Source organism: Triturus cristatus, chromosome 4_1 (genome assembly GCF_964204655.1).
Source record: "Triturus cristatus chromosome 4_1, aTriCri1.1, whole genome shotgun sequence".
In the NCBI taxonomy this organism is placed as follows: Eukaryota; Metazoa; Chordata; class Amphibia; order Caudata; family Salamandridae; genus Triturus; species Triturus cristatus.
This window is the reverse complement of record NC_140585.1, coordinates 44,087,493-44,103,746: the sequence shown is the minus strand read 5'-3', so window position 1 is coordinate 44,103,746 and position 16,254 is coordinate 44,087,493. Positions and strand designations below refer to the sequence as shown.

General features: G+C 47.6%; 1 protein-coding gene across 1 annotated transcript in view; it reads right to left on the bottom strand.

Annotated features, from left to right (window-relative positions):
- Positions 1 to 16,254, bottom strand: part of LOC146839428 (transcobalamin-1-like) — a 96,589-nt gene that overhangs the window by 21,308 nt on the left and 59,027 nt on the right. The window contains exons 6-7 of the mRNA XM_085651476.1: positions 10,378 to 10,564; positions 7,980 to 8,169 (exon numbers count right to left, since the gene is read on the bottom strand). Coding sequence (XP_085507602.1) covers positions 7,980 to 8,169; positions 10,378 to 10,564 — 377 coding nt within the window. The remainder of the gene's footprint in view (positions 1 to 7,979; positions 8,170 to 10,377; positions 10,565 to 16,254) is intronic.

Below are 16,254 nucleotides of genomic sequence, written 5' to 3'. Positions count from 1 at the left end.
CAGCACCTCTACCAGCACAGCTCTGTTATTAACTGCAGGCTCTGCACAGCACCTCCACCGGCACAGCACTGTTCATAACTGAGGGTTCTGGACAGCTGGCTCACAACAGAGGTGGCAGACCACACACACACACACACACCCAGGCACACATGCTCACAGACGCACACACACAGACATATACACATACACACACACACACTCTCTCTCTCTCTCTCTCTCTCTCGCTCTAACTCTGTAGGAAGCTGGCTCTGTATATACTACACCAAAAAAAGGGTATAGTGTGCACAGGGTCCAGCGAGTCCCCAAAGGTATGGCAGAGGTTAAAATACATAATAGCTTACTCTCAATTTAGTGGTAGCTGGGCTGAGCAGTTAGGCTTATCAGAGGGTAGTGTGAAGGCATTTAGTGTGCACACTCATACAAGGCAGAAACACACACTCAATGACTGGCTCCAGGCCAATGTTTACAAAAATATTACTTTAGTTACCTTTATTTCTAGGAACCAAGTTGAACTCAGTTTCAGGTAAGTAAGCTTTTATGCAATACTTTCAAATTACTAGCAAATGGTTTGTAAAGCATCAAACAATACTTCACATGTCCATGAAATGCTTTTCAGTACTGAAAGAGATACTTGGTGTTCAGAATCACACTTAGTACAATACAGTGAGACCAATCCTATGGAAAAAATACAGGTGAGTGACTGACAGGGAAGTAAGTGGTTTTGAAGTTCAGTCTTCAGGGGTTTTGGTCAACACTGGGCAAGGGTTGGACCAAGGTAGGTACCACCAGCGGCACTGGGGCGGTCGGGTGCAGCGGACACTGGCCCGGTGTTATCCTATGGAGGCTGGGGGCACCTCGACAAGGCACCAGTTACAGGTAAGAACCTGCAGTTCAGGGACACATGCCCTGGGGGTTAAGATCAGCACTGGAGGGGCCACCAAAGAGCACAGAAACTGCACCAACAGCAGCACAGGGGCGGCCGGGTGCAGAGTGCCATGGAGGTGTGGAGAGCTCCGCTGAAACCAATAGAGATCCTTGGTTGGAGAAAACTGCTGCAGGCTCGGTTCAGAAGATTGGCTGAAAGAATCCCACAACTGGAGGGTAAGTTAGAAAGTAGAAGGATGCTGGAACACCATCAGATGGGCATTCCTAGGTCTGAGGGCTGCGGGTGCAGGGGTGTCTTTAGGCATCAGGTTTCTCTCACCAGCTCCGGCACATTCCTGTTCCTATTGGGCCTAATTCTCCAATTCAAGATGGAGAATTTCTAAGAGAGGGGTTCATCTCAGCAGGTGACCCCGTGGGTGTGCCAGGCTAAGGTGGACACTCCTACTCTGCTTACTAATTATCCTCCCTGTCCTGCCGCCAAAAGTGGGGCTTGGACAGGGGGGGCGGGCATCTCAACTAGTTGGAGCGGCCCAAATCAGGGCATCACAAGGTGAGAGTCTTTGAGGTTCACCGCCAGGTGTTGTTGAACCTGCCAGGGGGAGGTGTGAAGCCTCTCCACCAAGTGCAGGTTTTGTTTCTGACCTCCGAGAGCACAAAGGCTCTCACCCCATGAGGTCAGAAACCTGGCTGGTGGTGGCTGGGGGGGGGGAACCAGTAAGCCACTACACTAAAGGTCGGTCATTTATCAGGGGGCATCTCTAAGATGCCCTCCGAGTGCATTTTATAATAAATCCATCAGTGTGGCTTTATTATTCTGAGAAATGTGGTACCAAACTTCCCAGCTTTCAGTAAAGTCATCATGGAGCTGAAGAGTTCGTAGTAACAAACTCAGCTATGCCCTCACCTGTGGGATGGTTCACCCAGCCCTAAGGCTGTGAGGACTGCTAGAGGGGTGACTTACCCATGCCATAGGCAGTGATGGTGGGCATGGCACACAGGGATGTGTGCCATGTCGTCTCTTCAGTTTGGCCTACACTTAAACACGCCACCTGCACTGGCAGTGTGTGGGTGTTAAGGTCAGGGGTCTCAGAGAGTGGAACAAAACATGGTGCAGCCCTCAGAGGCCCCCTCTGATCACAAGGCCCTTGATAACAGGGGTACCTTTTACAAGGGACTTATATGTTAATATTATATATTTAACACAGGTACAGTTTTGGGAAAACACAGGTGCTGGAGCCTGGTTAGCAGAATCCCAGCACACACTCAGTCAAGTTGGCATCAGGTATCTGGTAAAAAGTTAGGGGGTAACCATGCAAAAAGGGGCACTTTCCTACACACACCCCCACACACACACATACACTCTGTACAGTTCCCACCCTTACCTGGAAGTAAAGGTCCCAGTGATAGGCTCTACGTGGGTTGTGCATGGTTTATTTCTTCCTGAGTGGCACTGGTAGTAAAGACCTGTGCACGTCCTTCAGAATTAGCAATCTCCTGCTACCACCTATTCATCAGTCTTTCCATAGCTTGGTGAGAGCAACAAGAAGCAACCCTGGGCTATTTGTGCCTATAGACTTTGACTGGAAGTCCCTCTCTGGCAGAGAACTGTGCTCTGCTGGTGATCATCAGAGAATTATGGAACACCACCAGTGACATCACGGATCTTCACGTCCGCGAGGGGTAACCGCAACCATGTTACAGGAATCAGCGACCATGCCACAGAGATCAGTAATTGTATCACAGGAGTCAGTAAGCATGTTGCCACAGGAATCACAGACCACATTACAGGATACAGTGACCATGCCACAGAGAAAAGTAATTGTATTACAGGAATCACTAGCCATACTGCATGGGCATGCGTGCATGTCACATTAAACAGTAAGCATGCTGAAGAAATCAGAAAGCATGTCACAAACATGTGGCAGCAGATAGTTCAAATCTTCAGAAATGTCATAATAATATGTTTACATATCACAAGAGTCAATAGCTAGTGGACATATCACGCAGTCGACCTACCATGTAAGTTAGTCAACATGTTTCATGAATCAGTAAGTATGTCTGTTCGACCTGACCTCTTTGGCGTGGTATTCCCCCAAACAGAGATTTAGCTTAGTAAGTGAGATTCGCGTGTGTGAAGTCAAATGTCCCAACTAAAAAAAAGCAGTGGGCTGTAAGGTGAAGGGGTGAGATGACCAAAGTTCAGGAAGAACCGTTTCCACGAAGAACCGGGTCAGTACTGATTTGCATCAGGTGGGCCTCTGTCGAGTGCAGCGCAGTGGGTGAAAACTGATGAGTTACAACGCTCCCTGAGAGATTGCCACTGCTTAGACTATCTGCAAGCATTCATCCCATCCCCTTTTGGGGGTTTAGTTCCAGTAGTATGTCTAGACCCCCAAGACTGGTGCAGCTGTCCAAATCTACTACTGCCTAAGTTTGTGAATTCCAAAAAGTAGTCCCTTTACACCCATTCACGGAGTATTTCCATGGGTGCAGATTTACTATTGTTTTGGTAAACACGTCACTATATGGGCCTGCTTCACTTTTGTGTAGTTAACACTTTTGAGCAAGTCTACAATTTTTGGGCTATTCACAAAATCCAAGTGTAAATTTACTCCAAAAGTATAAGTTACATGTCTTCACCAAATTGAAGGGCCAGGGAGCGATTCACAATCTTCATTTTATAGTACGTTTTGTAGTACTACAATCATATTACAAAATACTATTCACAAACTGAACTTCTCAAGTACTACTTCAAAAAAGCAGTAGTGCTTCCTTTGCAAGTGCAGTTTGTGGATAGCATTGTGCAGTATGTTTGTACTGCTATTGTAGTGTTACCAAATGTATGACAACATGCAGTTTGTGAAGAGCCCCCAGGCTCGTCAAGTAAACCCTAAAGTAGTCACGTTAATCCTAAATGTGGCCTGGATTCTTGTGTTAAATGGAGCAACATTATAGTCTCTTATATCAATCATAAGAGGTGCTTGTAATCCGCACATATTGAACTCAAGTATGTAAAAGTGCTGCCGTGATGATAAAGTGAAAGGAGGCTCTGAAATGAAATGTTTGCCTGGAATCACACACTTTGGACAGATAAGGAAGCCAGTGTCGACTCTAGGTTTTCTGGATTCACATTTTGAAATTCAGCCACCGGGTGTATATCTCTGTACCGCTCTCGTGTTTTACAGGAAAGTCACTGTTTTGTCTTTTATTCTTGAGCCACAATGAAAAACGAACACAGCCATAGCAAACCTGACTCAGGGCCCTCAGACCCAACTACCAGGCCAAGAATGCATTTAACTCTGGGGTGTCACACGCCAAACACTCCCCCTGACGCCACACCACTGCTCCCAATCTTTTTACATACACCATTCCTGTTTTTCTGACTTTGTTGTTGTTGTCATTAGAACTGCTAACCAGTGCTAAAGTAGGACATGTAGGTTTAAGTTTTACATGTCCTGGTAGTGAAAAACTCCTAAATTCGTATTTCACAACCATAAGGCCTATCTACTCCATTGGCTAACACTGCTTACCTTATTACATTTAATATGTTCCAACTCTGGATTCGGAGAAGATAAGAATATCATATTTCGACTCAAATGAATTGTAAGTCATAATTCTTTTTACTTTGAGAATGTTGTTATTTTCTTGTCCTAACCATTTTGAGCCTTCTGCCAGTGTCCTGGGTCACATGACTGTGAATGACTCTGCTGTTGGACTTTGTGTATTCCTCCCAGACAGTGACACAAAAGGAATTATGCCATTTCGGAGAGTAGCGCCCTAATGCTTCCCCCCCAGCTGGCTATTTAAGGAACATGCCAGCTCAGACCTTCTCAAACGTCTGCTTTTTTTAAGTTGGATCTGTATCTGGTATTAGAGCGAACCTATATTGAATAGAATGATCATTCAACACTGTCTTTCCTTAGAAAACCATAACATTATCTCATGGTAAGATTATATAAAGTGTGCATTCTTAGACCTGGGTCGTTCCAACCTTTTTACGCTCCAGAAGGGATCACTAAAGATGACTACCAGTGGGTCAAACAAAATTTTCGTATGCAGCTATAAGCTAACCGTGAGGACATTGAGTTTCGTAAACTGCCTGTTCGGGCTTTGTTGGAAGGTGTTCCCCGGGGCGGCTGCGGAATGGGTTCCTGACCACCCTGAGGCCCACCTTTCCCAGAATTAGGCCGAGCAAGAGCAGGGAGGCCCTTCCTGGAAGGGTCTCGCACCTAGGATCGCACGCGCTGCGCTTACTCTCTCTTCGGATAGAGGGACACCACACAGTAGGTTGTTATAAGGCAATAAGCTTTTATCAGTTGTTGTCAGGGATCTTTATGATCCGGCAGGCAGGTGCAGAATTAATGCCACAAGCGGCAGCGATCTTGTGATGATGGGAAAAGGGGTAGCGGGACAGTCTTTCAATCAGTGTCTCTGCGAGGTATCCGGCGCACAGCTCTCAATCCTCGAGCTGAGGGGATGTTGCTTCTCTCGGCAATCTCTGCCGATTCTCTTGGAGGAGCGGGCCGCGAGTCACTCAGCAGGCACCGGAGAGTCGTAGTTCAGGGAGCCGCGACGGCGTCAGCAGGGCTCAGATGGTTCAGAATTCGAGGAGCCGCGACGGCGTCAGCAGGGCTCAGATGGTTCAGAGTTCAGGGAGCCGCGACGGCGTCAGCAGGGCTCAGATGGTTCAGAGTTCGGGGAGCCGCGACGGCGTCAGCAGGGCTCAGGTGGTTTCAGAGTTCGGATAGCGTTCTTCTGTTCGGTGAGCGATCGAACCGTGACCAGGTCAGCAGGCTCTCGTCAGTCCAGGTCTTCTCTGCCTCTCGTCCCTTCAGCACCCCTTGTTATACTCCCCCTCCTCTTTGAAGTCCGGAGTCCTCGCGGAGAGGGGTCTCGTGCCTGGGGGGCGGTGTGTCGGGGTTTCCTGTCGCTCAGCCCCTTGATCTGTTCAGATGTGTCCGGGAGGGACTCCAGACGCCCAGCAGGAGAGGCGCCCGCTCACCGGGGGCCTGGTGGCCGATCGAAACCTCCCTCGGGGAAGAGACCAGAGGTGTGACAGAGTCGGCGCTTCTCGGTCTGGTTTGGGGGGGGGGTTTCGTTCTCCCTCGGCCGGGCATGCGTGTTGGGGATCTGGTCGGCCCTCGGGATGTTGGTCCACGGAAGCCGGAAGGCCGTGCCCACGAGGTTCGGCGTGTTTGTAGTGTGACTTGCTGGTCGGGAGGGCCCACGCCACGAGGCCGGTCTCACAGGCTTGTTGCCTGATACGTACAGTACACTTCCGGGAGCATTACCTAACCTGAGTGAACAACATTTATCACCGATATCTCTGATCCAGGTTTAGGATGAATGCATTTCTCCCGGTGTTTAGTTTTCCAATAGGATGGGTGGCAGGTGGTCGTTGAGGCAACTGTGGGTGTGATGGTTCCTCTGGGCAGTTGCTGCATGTCGTCATGTTTTGCGGTTATTACACTTTGCCAAGGAAAAAGCATTTGATTTTAGTCCTGAAGGAGACTAAATTCACCCAAGTGAGACCATCCATGCTTTTCATTTCCATGCTGGAGGATGTTCGCATATGTCTAATTTTGGGTTACTTTTTGAGCAGTGTGGTAAAAATTTGAGGTGCCTTGCCATAATGATTCCAGTGTGCCTAAAGAATGTCTTTTGTGTGTATCATAACCTGTATATATTGGATTATCTGGTACCTGCTAGTAGGGCAACTCATTTTTATATATTCTGTATTGTGAGTCATGTATATATTTTATTGGTTTTTACTGTGTTTTTATAATGTTTTTTATATCTTTTATGGTTAATTATTTAACCAAATAGAGACATTTTCTTCCTCTTCTTCTACAGGAATCAGTGAGTCTTTAGGACGAATCAGTGGACGTGCCCGTGCAGTCAGAGACAATGACAGATAAATCAGCGGGCCTGGGACCGAGCTCAGGGACAGCATCACTGGCATCAGTAAGTGGCCAGCAGTGCTCTGCAAGACTTATGCATAATTCTGTATGTTTTCCCCAAAATTAACAGCAATGTCACACAACTATAAAACAGGGCCCCAGAAACAGTTCTATCTGAAAGGGAAAACAGCAAGTGACAGACTCAATCATCTGCAGGACTCAGCAGGACTCAGCAGGACTCAGCAGGACTCAGCAGTCCTGCTGCATCAAATCACTTGTTGCCATAAGTCAATACCTCTCTTCTAGGAACAAGTGAGCTGCCTTCTCAAGGCACTGGCACAGAAGCTGGCAGTCCTGTTGGAAATATGAGATAGTGTAAGAGTAAGTGTGCCTGGCTACCATCGTGTCCAGAGCTGACCTGCCCTGTGTTCGCAGTCTGACTGCACCTGGAATCCTCCCCAGTGATCGAAGTGAGTGGGAACTAATTGGAACTGAGGGTCTTCTTTATACTTCGGCACGTAGGGCTGCCAATTAAAAGGCAGGCGAGGCCCGGCCTCCACCAGCTACATAAGGGCCTATCAACCAATGTTGCACGTCCCTGCTTTGTCAGCGTTGAATGGTCACCAAAAGTACTCATGTCAACACTCTGAAGGACTTTCTGTGAAAATGCAATGCCTGCCTGGCCATTCGGCTTATTTTTTGTATTACAGTAATAAATTACCAAGTTATGGATTGGTTCCTGTAAAATACAATAAAAGTGCTCTTGACACTCTGGGAGTGTTCGTCCAGCGTGTGGAGGTCATTCCTCTCTGTTTGCAACTTCTGCTCCTGTTATAATGGTGGCAAACAAAAATAAACAGTGCTACAAAGCCTGACCTTAATATGGCGGCCATGTGATTGCTGTCAGGCCGGCAGCCAGGAAGAAGCTCAGCAACAGGGAACAAGTTTCTGTTGGCGGGTTCTGTCATAGGAATCTCTGCAGTTTCCCCCACCTCCAGGAGAGCATGAGTTCATTCACCAATTTACGACACAACCCTATTTACTGCCACCTCTACCACCACTGCTTTTACTCTTAAAATGTCTGCTGCAGACAGTTTTCCCCAACATTTTCACAGTTCTAGTAGGTCTACTCAACCGCTGCCTCTAACCTGACAATCTATGACCAAAGTGCGAAGAACAGAGCTCCTCACCCACCTGAAATTATTTGGGTCAATTTCCTGTGCTTTCTTCATGACGTCCAGCAGCGTGCTCCCCTCAGGCACAGTGACGTTGATGGAAATTTTGAAGGCGTGGGTCACGCCATCAATGATTTCGTAGTTGACGGTGATCTCGCTGTGGTTAGAAATAGATGGAGGGGCCGGAGTGGAAATGATTGGCAGGTTGTCTGTCATGAGAGGATGAGAGGAAAAACAACCTCATCAGAGATGGGAAGAGATTCAGCAGGGAGGTTTCAGTAATTAAAACCTGAGCTCAACCCCTGGTAGCTATAGCAGTGAGCAGACAGGCGTAACCTAAGAACATGTGTAAAGCATTTAGTAGTAACAGTTGAAAAGTTGAAAGACAACACAATATAAATCCCACCTGTGTTGCGACCGACAACACAGGCTCCCGTTGGAAAAAGGGGTGGTCGTTGTAAAACCTTGCGCCTTACGGTGGGCACCCCTTGGTGCCTGCCACACCTTGCATGGTTGGAAAGAGGGGACCCATGGGTACCCCCACGAGCCCCAACCAGAAGTCTCCAGGTCCAAAGGCGCATTCTGACAGCCAATCCGTATCGAACAAGCTGATTCGGAAAGGCTGTCTGAAACCGACATCGTAATGCGTCTGTTGGAAACGCGGTCCATAGACCTGTACGGCCAGCAAAGTGCAGACCACATGTGAGGCCAGAAGAGCAAAGGTGAGATCAGCAGAACTAAGGTGCGATCTGGTGCTACCAGAAGAACACCGGCTAGATCACTCGGGAGTCCTGCACAGGTGAGACTAGAAGAGATTACGTGAAAACTTCAGGTTATAGGTTAGATCAGCAGGACAAAAGGGGACCAGTAAGGCAGAGGTGTGATCTACAAATCACAGATGTGACCAGTAGAGCACAGGTAACACCAACAAGTCTATTAGGGGCAGACCAACGGAGCACAAATGAGGCCAGCAGAGGACAGAAGAGACTGATGGAGCACAAGTGAGGCCAGCAGTCCATGGGTAATATCAGCAGAGCTCAGACAAGACCAGCAGAGCACAAGGAAGGCACGTGAGTAAATTTGCAACCAGCAAAAACAACTGGCAAAGTCAATCTGTGACTGGCCGAGCAGAAGTAAGGCCAGCTTAACAAATATGTAACCACCAGCGGTCAGGTACCACCACCAGAGCCCTATTGAGGCCAAAATAGCCCAGGTAAGACCACCAGCACTCAGATATGACCAGCAGAGCTCAAGTGTGAAAAGAAGAGCACAGGCAATACCAGAAGAGCACAGCTGACATGCCAGAGCTTTGAGTCGAACGGAAAAGCTCAGGTGCGACAACTAGAGCACAAGCAACACATGCAAGTCAGAAATTAGGCCTGCTGTCACCTTCCTTAAGGGCAGAGGGGCCTACCCCCCAACGTTTTGCAGACATGAATAGTGTCTTCCAGGTTGAGCAAAGGTAAGCCTGACAAACACTTTAGGTTAGGCAACCAGGTGCTAGACATGTGCTAAATGAGCAGGCAACTTACTGCCAGAAGTGAACTTTGCAGGGTTGAAAATTTCACAGCCCAGTGGGCCTCCTCAGCCAAACAAAATACTTGGTGGTCCTCCCTTCATAATGAGCGGAAGTGTCACTGGTAGCCTCGGACCGGAGCACTTCAGTTTTAAGCCCTGATGTGCCTAGGGATGTGTGTCAATCAGTGACGCCTCGTCACAGGCGGTTGTGGGATCAGCAATTCTCACCGACCCCATCCCACTCAGTGACGAGTGAGGGAATGCTGCCTCCTCCTATTGGCTGACCCAAGGTCAACCAATGAGAAGAGGCAGCAGTCCCAATCCTCCAGGTCCTTCTCAGGCTTTGGTCCCACAACACAAGAAAACCGGTAAGGCCTGTACGTTTTTTTTTGTTGTTGTAATGTTTGGTGTGTGTGCATGCGATTATTTATGTATGAAAGTATGTGTATTTGTGCGTGCGTGCTGTTAATGGGTGTGTGTATGTGGTTGTGAAAGGTGGGTATATTTGTGCATGCTTGTGAATACATGGGTGTGAGCGAGTGTGCATGTAGATGGGTCAGTGTATGTGTGTGCATGGGTGGGTGGCAGCCCACCTCCCCTCCTGCTCACATTACCCACCGCTACTGCCATTGGTTCCTTCCTCACCAGATCAGCCATGACATATGAGACGAGTAGTTCACAAGAGAGACCAGCCATCTACACGTGAGGCCAACAGATCACAATCGAAGCAAACATCTCACAAGTGAAACCATGATGGTGGCAGTGGAAAGCAGCTCTACCACAATACCCACTGCCTGCAGTAGCCTCAACGTAGCCCTCACCTTCTAAGCCACATCACCTTCCTGACATATGACTTGAAGTGCCAACCACAGCCTGCATGTAGTGTGGCGCCTACTCACCTTCATCAGCAGAACAATTGAGTCCTTTGGCATTCAGGTATGTGCGGCCCTCCAGGGAGGGGGTGATCTGGGAAGCAGCCATGGGGTTATCGAACTTGCCCTCAGGGATGGCTCTCAGGGCCGCAGCCAGGGTCTTGTTGCAGTCCCATTGCGAGGGGTTGCAGTGCTGCTCAGACACAAACAGGGCCTGTATGGAGGGACAAAGGAATCTGGTGAGGTAACAAAACACTATGACGACCCTGCGTCATGTCCACCTACATCACGTCATATTATGTCACGTCACCGGAGGTGATAGCATGTCGTGTTGAGCTGTGTTATTTTGTTGTAGTATGTTGCCCTATAATATTTGTAGTGTTATGCTATGTTGTTATAGCATATGGTATTTATAGAGTATGTTATACTATTTCATGTTAAGTTGTAGCATGTTTGTTATATGATTTTATATGACATTGTTTTGATGTCACTCAGTGACATGTTATGTTTGTAAGTTCTCAGATAATGTGTTATTTTGTTATAGTGTATCACGCTTTACTTTTCCATTTTTCTTCATGATGTGTTATGTTCTAATCAGTCAGAAAGCTTTATTTTGATAAAAGATTGTATCATAAAAGCATCTACATACAAACATAAAAGGTACAATTCATCGAAATAGCAGCATTTGTGTCAAGTAACAGTAAATATAAGAACGCTCTCAATCTGATGGCTTAATGGCTGATTTAAAGAAAATTTACAATATCAAGAATTAAAAAAAATTAAAATAGGGTTAAAAAATCATTTCAAGTATAAAAAGGACAGGAAAAGTGCATTGTGCAAGATCATGTAATCGAGCTAGGGCGTTTACTTCTGATAATCCATGACCACCCCAGGAATTTGGCCACCGCACAGACTAGCACTAGGCTTGTATCTGATCGTAATATGCGTAGTGCCGCACGGTAGTTTGATATGCCCAAGAGACGTCAAGCAGGGCCTAGCCATCTTTTTCTCGGATTTTTATACACTGGGCATTCGAACATAATATGGGCCGTACTTTCAACCTTTCCCTCACAGTTCAAGCAAGTATCAGGGGTCTGGTGGGGAGGCTTCCATTTACTAGTAAACTCTCGAGTTGGAAGGGTCTCGAGTCTAAACTGGAGATACAGTGATCTGTCCCTTGGCTTCTGCACAAATTCAAGATAGGGCTCGAAGCTAACAAACTGTTTGTGGATATAAAAAGCTTCAGTTAACCTGCCCATATTAGGGTTGCTAAAATCCTGATGGTCAATCCAGGCCCAATAGGCTCTTTTGAAATCTGCCTTGCTTACGGGGGCTCCATGCTCCCATGCTTCATTTAGACCAAGCTGGTTGAGGGACTTTTTGATATTACGGAGCCAGCTTACTTTGTGGGAGCCCATAGAATTCATGATTTCTTTTAGGCCCTCCGTGTATTTGGCTAGTTCCGGAGTACGCCATAAGCGAGCCCAGAATAACAGAGGGCGTAACCTTGCCATATCCTTGATCGAGCGCCTACCCAAATCACTAAAGAGTGGTTTCAATGGGGTACCCCTTGGCAATAAGACTAGATCTCGTAGGAATTTGTTCTCAGACAGGGTGATTTCATCGAGATTATCATATCCCCATAATTCAGCACCATATAGGGCCGACCCGACTGCTTTGGCCTGATAAATCACTAATGCGGGAGTGATTGGCTTGCTCCTCGAGGAGCGATGTTCTTTGGCAATGGCTCCCGTGGCTCGTTTGTGGTTAAGCAGCATCTTGTTGATATGGGGTCTCCAGCTTAGGCTGTCGGAAATTCTAATTCCGAGATAGTCAAATAATTTGACATATTCTAGAGGGGCTCCATCGAACATGATGGGGACACTGGGTGATTTATGCGATTTAAAAGAGAGAAGCTTAGTCTTTGTTGTGTTAATAGCCAGACCTCTCAGTGTGCAGAACAAGTGGAATCTGTCCAGAAGCTTCTGTAGCCCTGCTGGTGTCTTGGAGATCAGGAGGGTATCGTCTGCAAAGAGGAGAGTGGGGACTCTTTCGCCCGCCAGGGCAGGGGCGTCAGCTGGTACATCTTGTAAAAATGTCACCACTCCGTTCACAAATAGGGAAAAGAGGGTGGTAAAAATTTCACCACTCCGTTCACAAATAGGGAAAAGAGGGTGTAATCACACACAATGCTATATTAAGATGTTTTACTTTTTTATAATCTTACATTATTCTTAGTGTGTTTTTTTTAATACAGTATATATTTCATATAATACAACATAATGCAATTTTGTGTCATAATACGTGTTTTTGTTACGCTGTAATCATGTTTCTATAGCAATCTATATAATAGTTTAATATAGTAATAGTGTATGTTTTAGTGTGTTATCAGTATGGTCCTGCATGTTGTTTTCATGGAATAAGAGGATATATTGTTGCTCTATTTTATGATGCAATGGATCATATTGTTGTGTTGTAGCAGGCCATGTTGTTGCAGTGCACTATAATTGCATATGGACAGAGCGGAGCCCACCCACAGATTGGAGCTGACCTGCTGCACGTCTATGCCTTACCCTCCTTGCTGTTTGTCAGGCCCCCCCCCAACTCGCTGCCGCCTGCCACCCAGGCCCCTCCCTATCCGTTGCTGTTACACGGCCCTCCCTCCACCACATGAAGTGGTATGGCGCTCTCACAGGGGCGACTCCTCTCTGGTCCGGGACGTGGTTGTCTTGCTGGGTTTCATTCTTGGGACCTCTTTGGCATCTCTACGCTGGGAGACGTATGGAGGGAGGGGCATATGTGGTCTATTCAGGGAGTGGTGACGGTGTTCCAGCTATGCACTTTTCAGTTCTAATGATACCTTCACCTACGCCCTGCTTTAGAGGGCTAGAGAGAGAGACTAGGTACCCTCCCAGAATTTAACCCACTATAATGTACATTGGTAACGGACAAGCTGGGCAAGGGGGTATTTCGCGTATGTACCAATCTTTGGTTGCAAACACGTCAGACCCCCTGAGGACGAGGTGGGAGTCCTAGACGATGAGGAATGGGTTGAGGCCAAAACGTCCTCGGGATTATTGGCTATATCAATGCGCTTCCGCCTAATCCAGATTAAGAATGTGCATCGTATTTACTATTCCCTGGCGCATCTATGGCGCATAGGGAGGGTCCTGGTGTATGCCTGTCTGCGGTGCTGCCACTCCCCAGGCTCCCTGTTTCATGTACTGTGGGACTGACCAGTAGCGAAGAGTATGCGGCTGCCTGCAGCCCCCGCAGGGGGCCACCCTAAATGGGCGGCCCCATTAGTGTCACTTGGGCATTTCCCCACCCCCACTACTAATGTGGGACTCCAGGAGGAGTCCCCTTACCAGACGCGCCAGGCGCATCCCTTCCTGCGCTCCGAGGAGGTGGGGAGGTATTTATGTCTCCCCCGGCCATCTTGGCATCCTCTTTGCGCCGGACACACCGTCTGGTCTTGCGTTGGTTGGCGTGGTTGCGGTCTCCTTTGCCCCTGCTGGACACGCTGTCTGCAGGGCACCGCGGGTGTTGTGTACCCGGGACCAAGTGGTGGTCGTCACTTGCGGTGAGTTTGGGGGGCAGGGAGTACCTTTTGGGCCTTCCTTCGTCGCTGAGCATTTTGGCCAGAGGCAAGTCAGGCCTGCCAGTGGTGCGCTGGGCTCCGAGCCTTGGGTTTGGATTGGCGGAGAAAGGGGTTCGAGGTGATGCGAAGGGCCAGTTGCTCAGCCCTCAGTCTGGTGGCATGTGGAGTGGGCATCGAGGTTCTGCGCCGTCTGGTCAGGTCTCCTAGTACCGATCAAGCGTCGGGTCAGTGGTTGTCGGGTCAGTGGTTGCCTTCGGCGCGTTTGGCGGTGAGTTCTCCTCTCCCCTTTGTGGGTGCCATTGTCTGCGGGACACGCTGGCGCTGGTATGTTGTGGTGAGTGCCCGGGCATTGTCCCTCCCCTCACCTACAGTCCCTGGCCAGGCACGGGGGAGTTGTGTAGGTGCCGTCGCTGTGTGAATGGACAATAATGCGGCAATGGAAAAATTGGTGTTTAAGGCGCAGGGGGTCCAGCAGAAATATGAGCAAATCTGGGGCCCCTGGATTAGATTTAAGGGGCCCATAGGCTGAAGGCGCCACTAGAGGCATAGGGGCATGTGGTACTTGGTGCTATATGTAACTATCTGTCATCGTTCAGGGAACTGTATGTACTATACGTGACACAGACTGATATCTTGTATGTTGCCCTGCACCGAACATGGGCTGTGTGGCTCTGAGTTTTCTTAATTATTGTTTCATTTGTGTTATGAAATTATTCAAATGTTTTATAAAAAAAAAGAAAGGATACATAATCTTCAGATTGTATCTAGATGTCAGGACAGTATACTAATTAAGATAAGGCGCATACAAAACACATGCTGGGAGAAAAGTATAACACCAAACACTATTCTGGCACTAAGACGTTTTACCCATGGGTGTAGAACGATGGTATTACATTTACACTGATCCGGAATAGCAGTGTTTTTAGTAAATCAGCCTCTTTCCTCCACACAGAGGTTCTCATTTACTATATTTTGACGCACGGCAGCGCAGAAAGCCTTCCTGCTGCGCTGCCCTTCATCAAAATAAAAGGGCAGGAACGCACCGTATTTACAAGATACGGTTTAATCCTGTCCTTCTCCCCTGCACCAGCGCACAAACAGCAGCTGTGCGGCAACGCAGACACCCGTGCGCCATGGTGCAAGAGTGTCTGCGTTGCGGGGATGATTGTTGATGTGCAGGAAGGGACACCTTCCTGCACAAAAACAATCCTTAATGGCATTTTGCTCCTTCTGGTTGAAGTGAACCATTCGTCCACTGCACTAAAGTAGTTGAACCTGAAGAATGGCAGTCGAGTCGTAATGAACATCACAGACCTGCATGGTGCAGATCTGCAAGGACTCTTTTGGACTCAGGAAAGACTTAGGGGCATGTTTATGAGAGGCTTGCGTCACGTTTGCACCACGCATGCACCGGCCTCTAAGTCAGATTGATGAAGCCACGCAAGGACACTTTGCGTGGCTCTGAATGACTTTAAAAATATGGCATAAGGCAACGCAGCGCAAATCGCAGGGTGTTCCATGGGCGTTGCAGTGGTTGTTCCATGGTTTTTGATGCCTTCTCAGACTTACAAGGACTTGTAAACATGGGAATGTGCCAAAATCTGATTCCTCCGCAGGTGAGGCGTAACGAGGAGAAATATCTTTATTTCTCCTCGTTTATTTCTCTTTCTACATGTACTAATTCAATTCAATAATACTTTATTTCGACCTGTTTCGGCCATAAAAGCAGCATTTAAAACACAGTACATTAAAATACACAATAAAAACATCATCAGTGATAAAATTTACAGCTAGCAACCCAAGTTAGTCTAGGCACTGTTTCGAATTATAAAACTCCTTTTTATCCAAAATGCATGGAGATACTTAGAAAGTGCAAACACAATGTAAGCTGCTGTGTTAGATTTAAAGATTCTAAGTGCATCTGCATATTTGCGGAAGCCCAGGTTCCTACATACAGGTACAATCCAGTGCTTCCGGGCTCTGCTGTACATGGGACAGAAGAAAAGGATGTGACAATCATTCTCTAAGTCCGTGCCGCAGCCTGGGCATTTGGAAACCCCGGTGCTAGACCACTTGTTTGTGAAGCATGCAAGGGGGAGGCAGCCAAACCTCCATTGGATATATAACTTTCTGGCCAGTACAGGATAAATTACATTCAAATAATCCTCAAAGGAGTATACAGTTTTTAACTCTAGGAATGAATTTACCATAGGACCATTAGTGGAGTTATGCAACCATGCGCTAGTGCATCTAGATCTATGTGACTGGGTGAGCAGTTTCCCTGAGATCTCACTGCAGGCAAT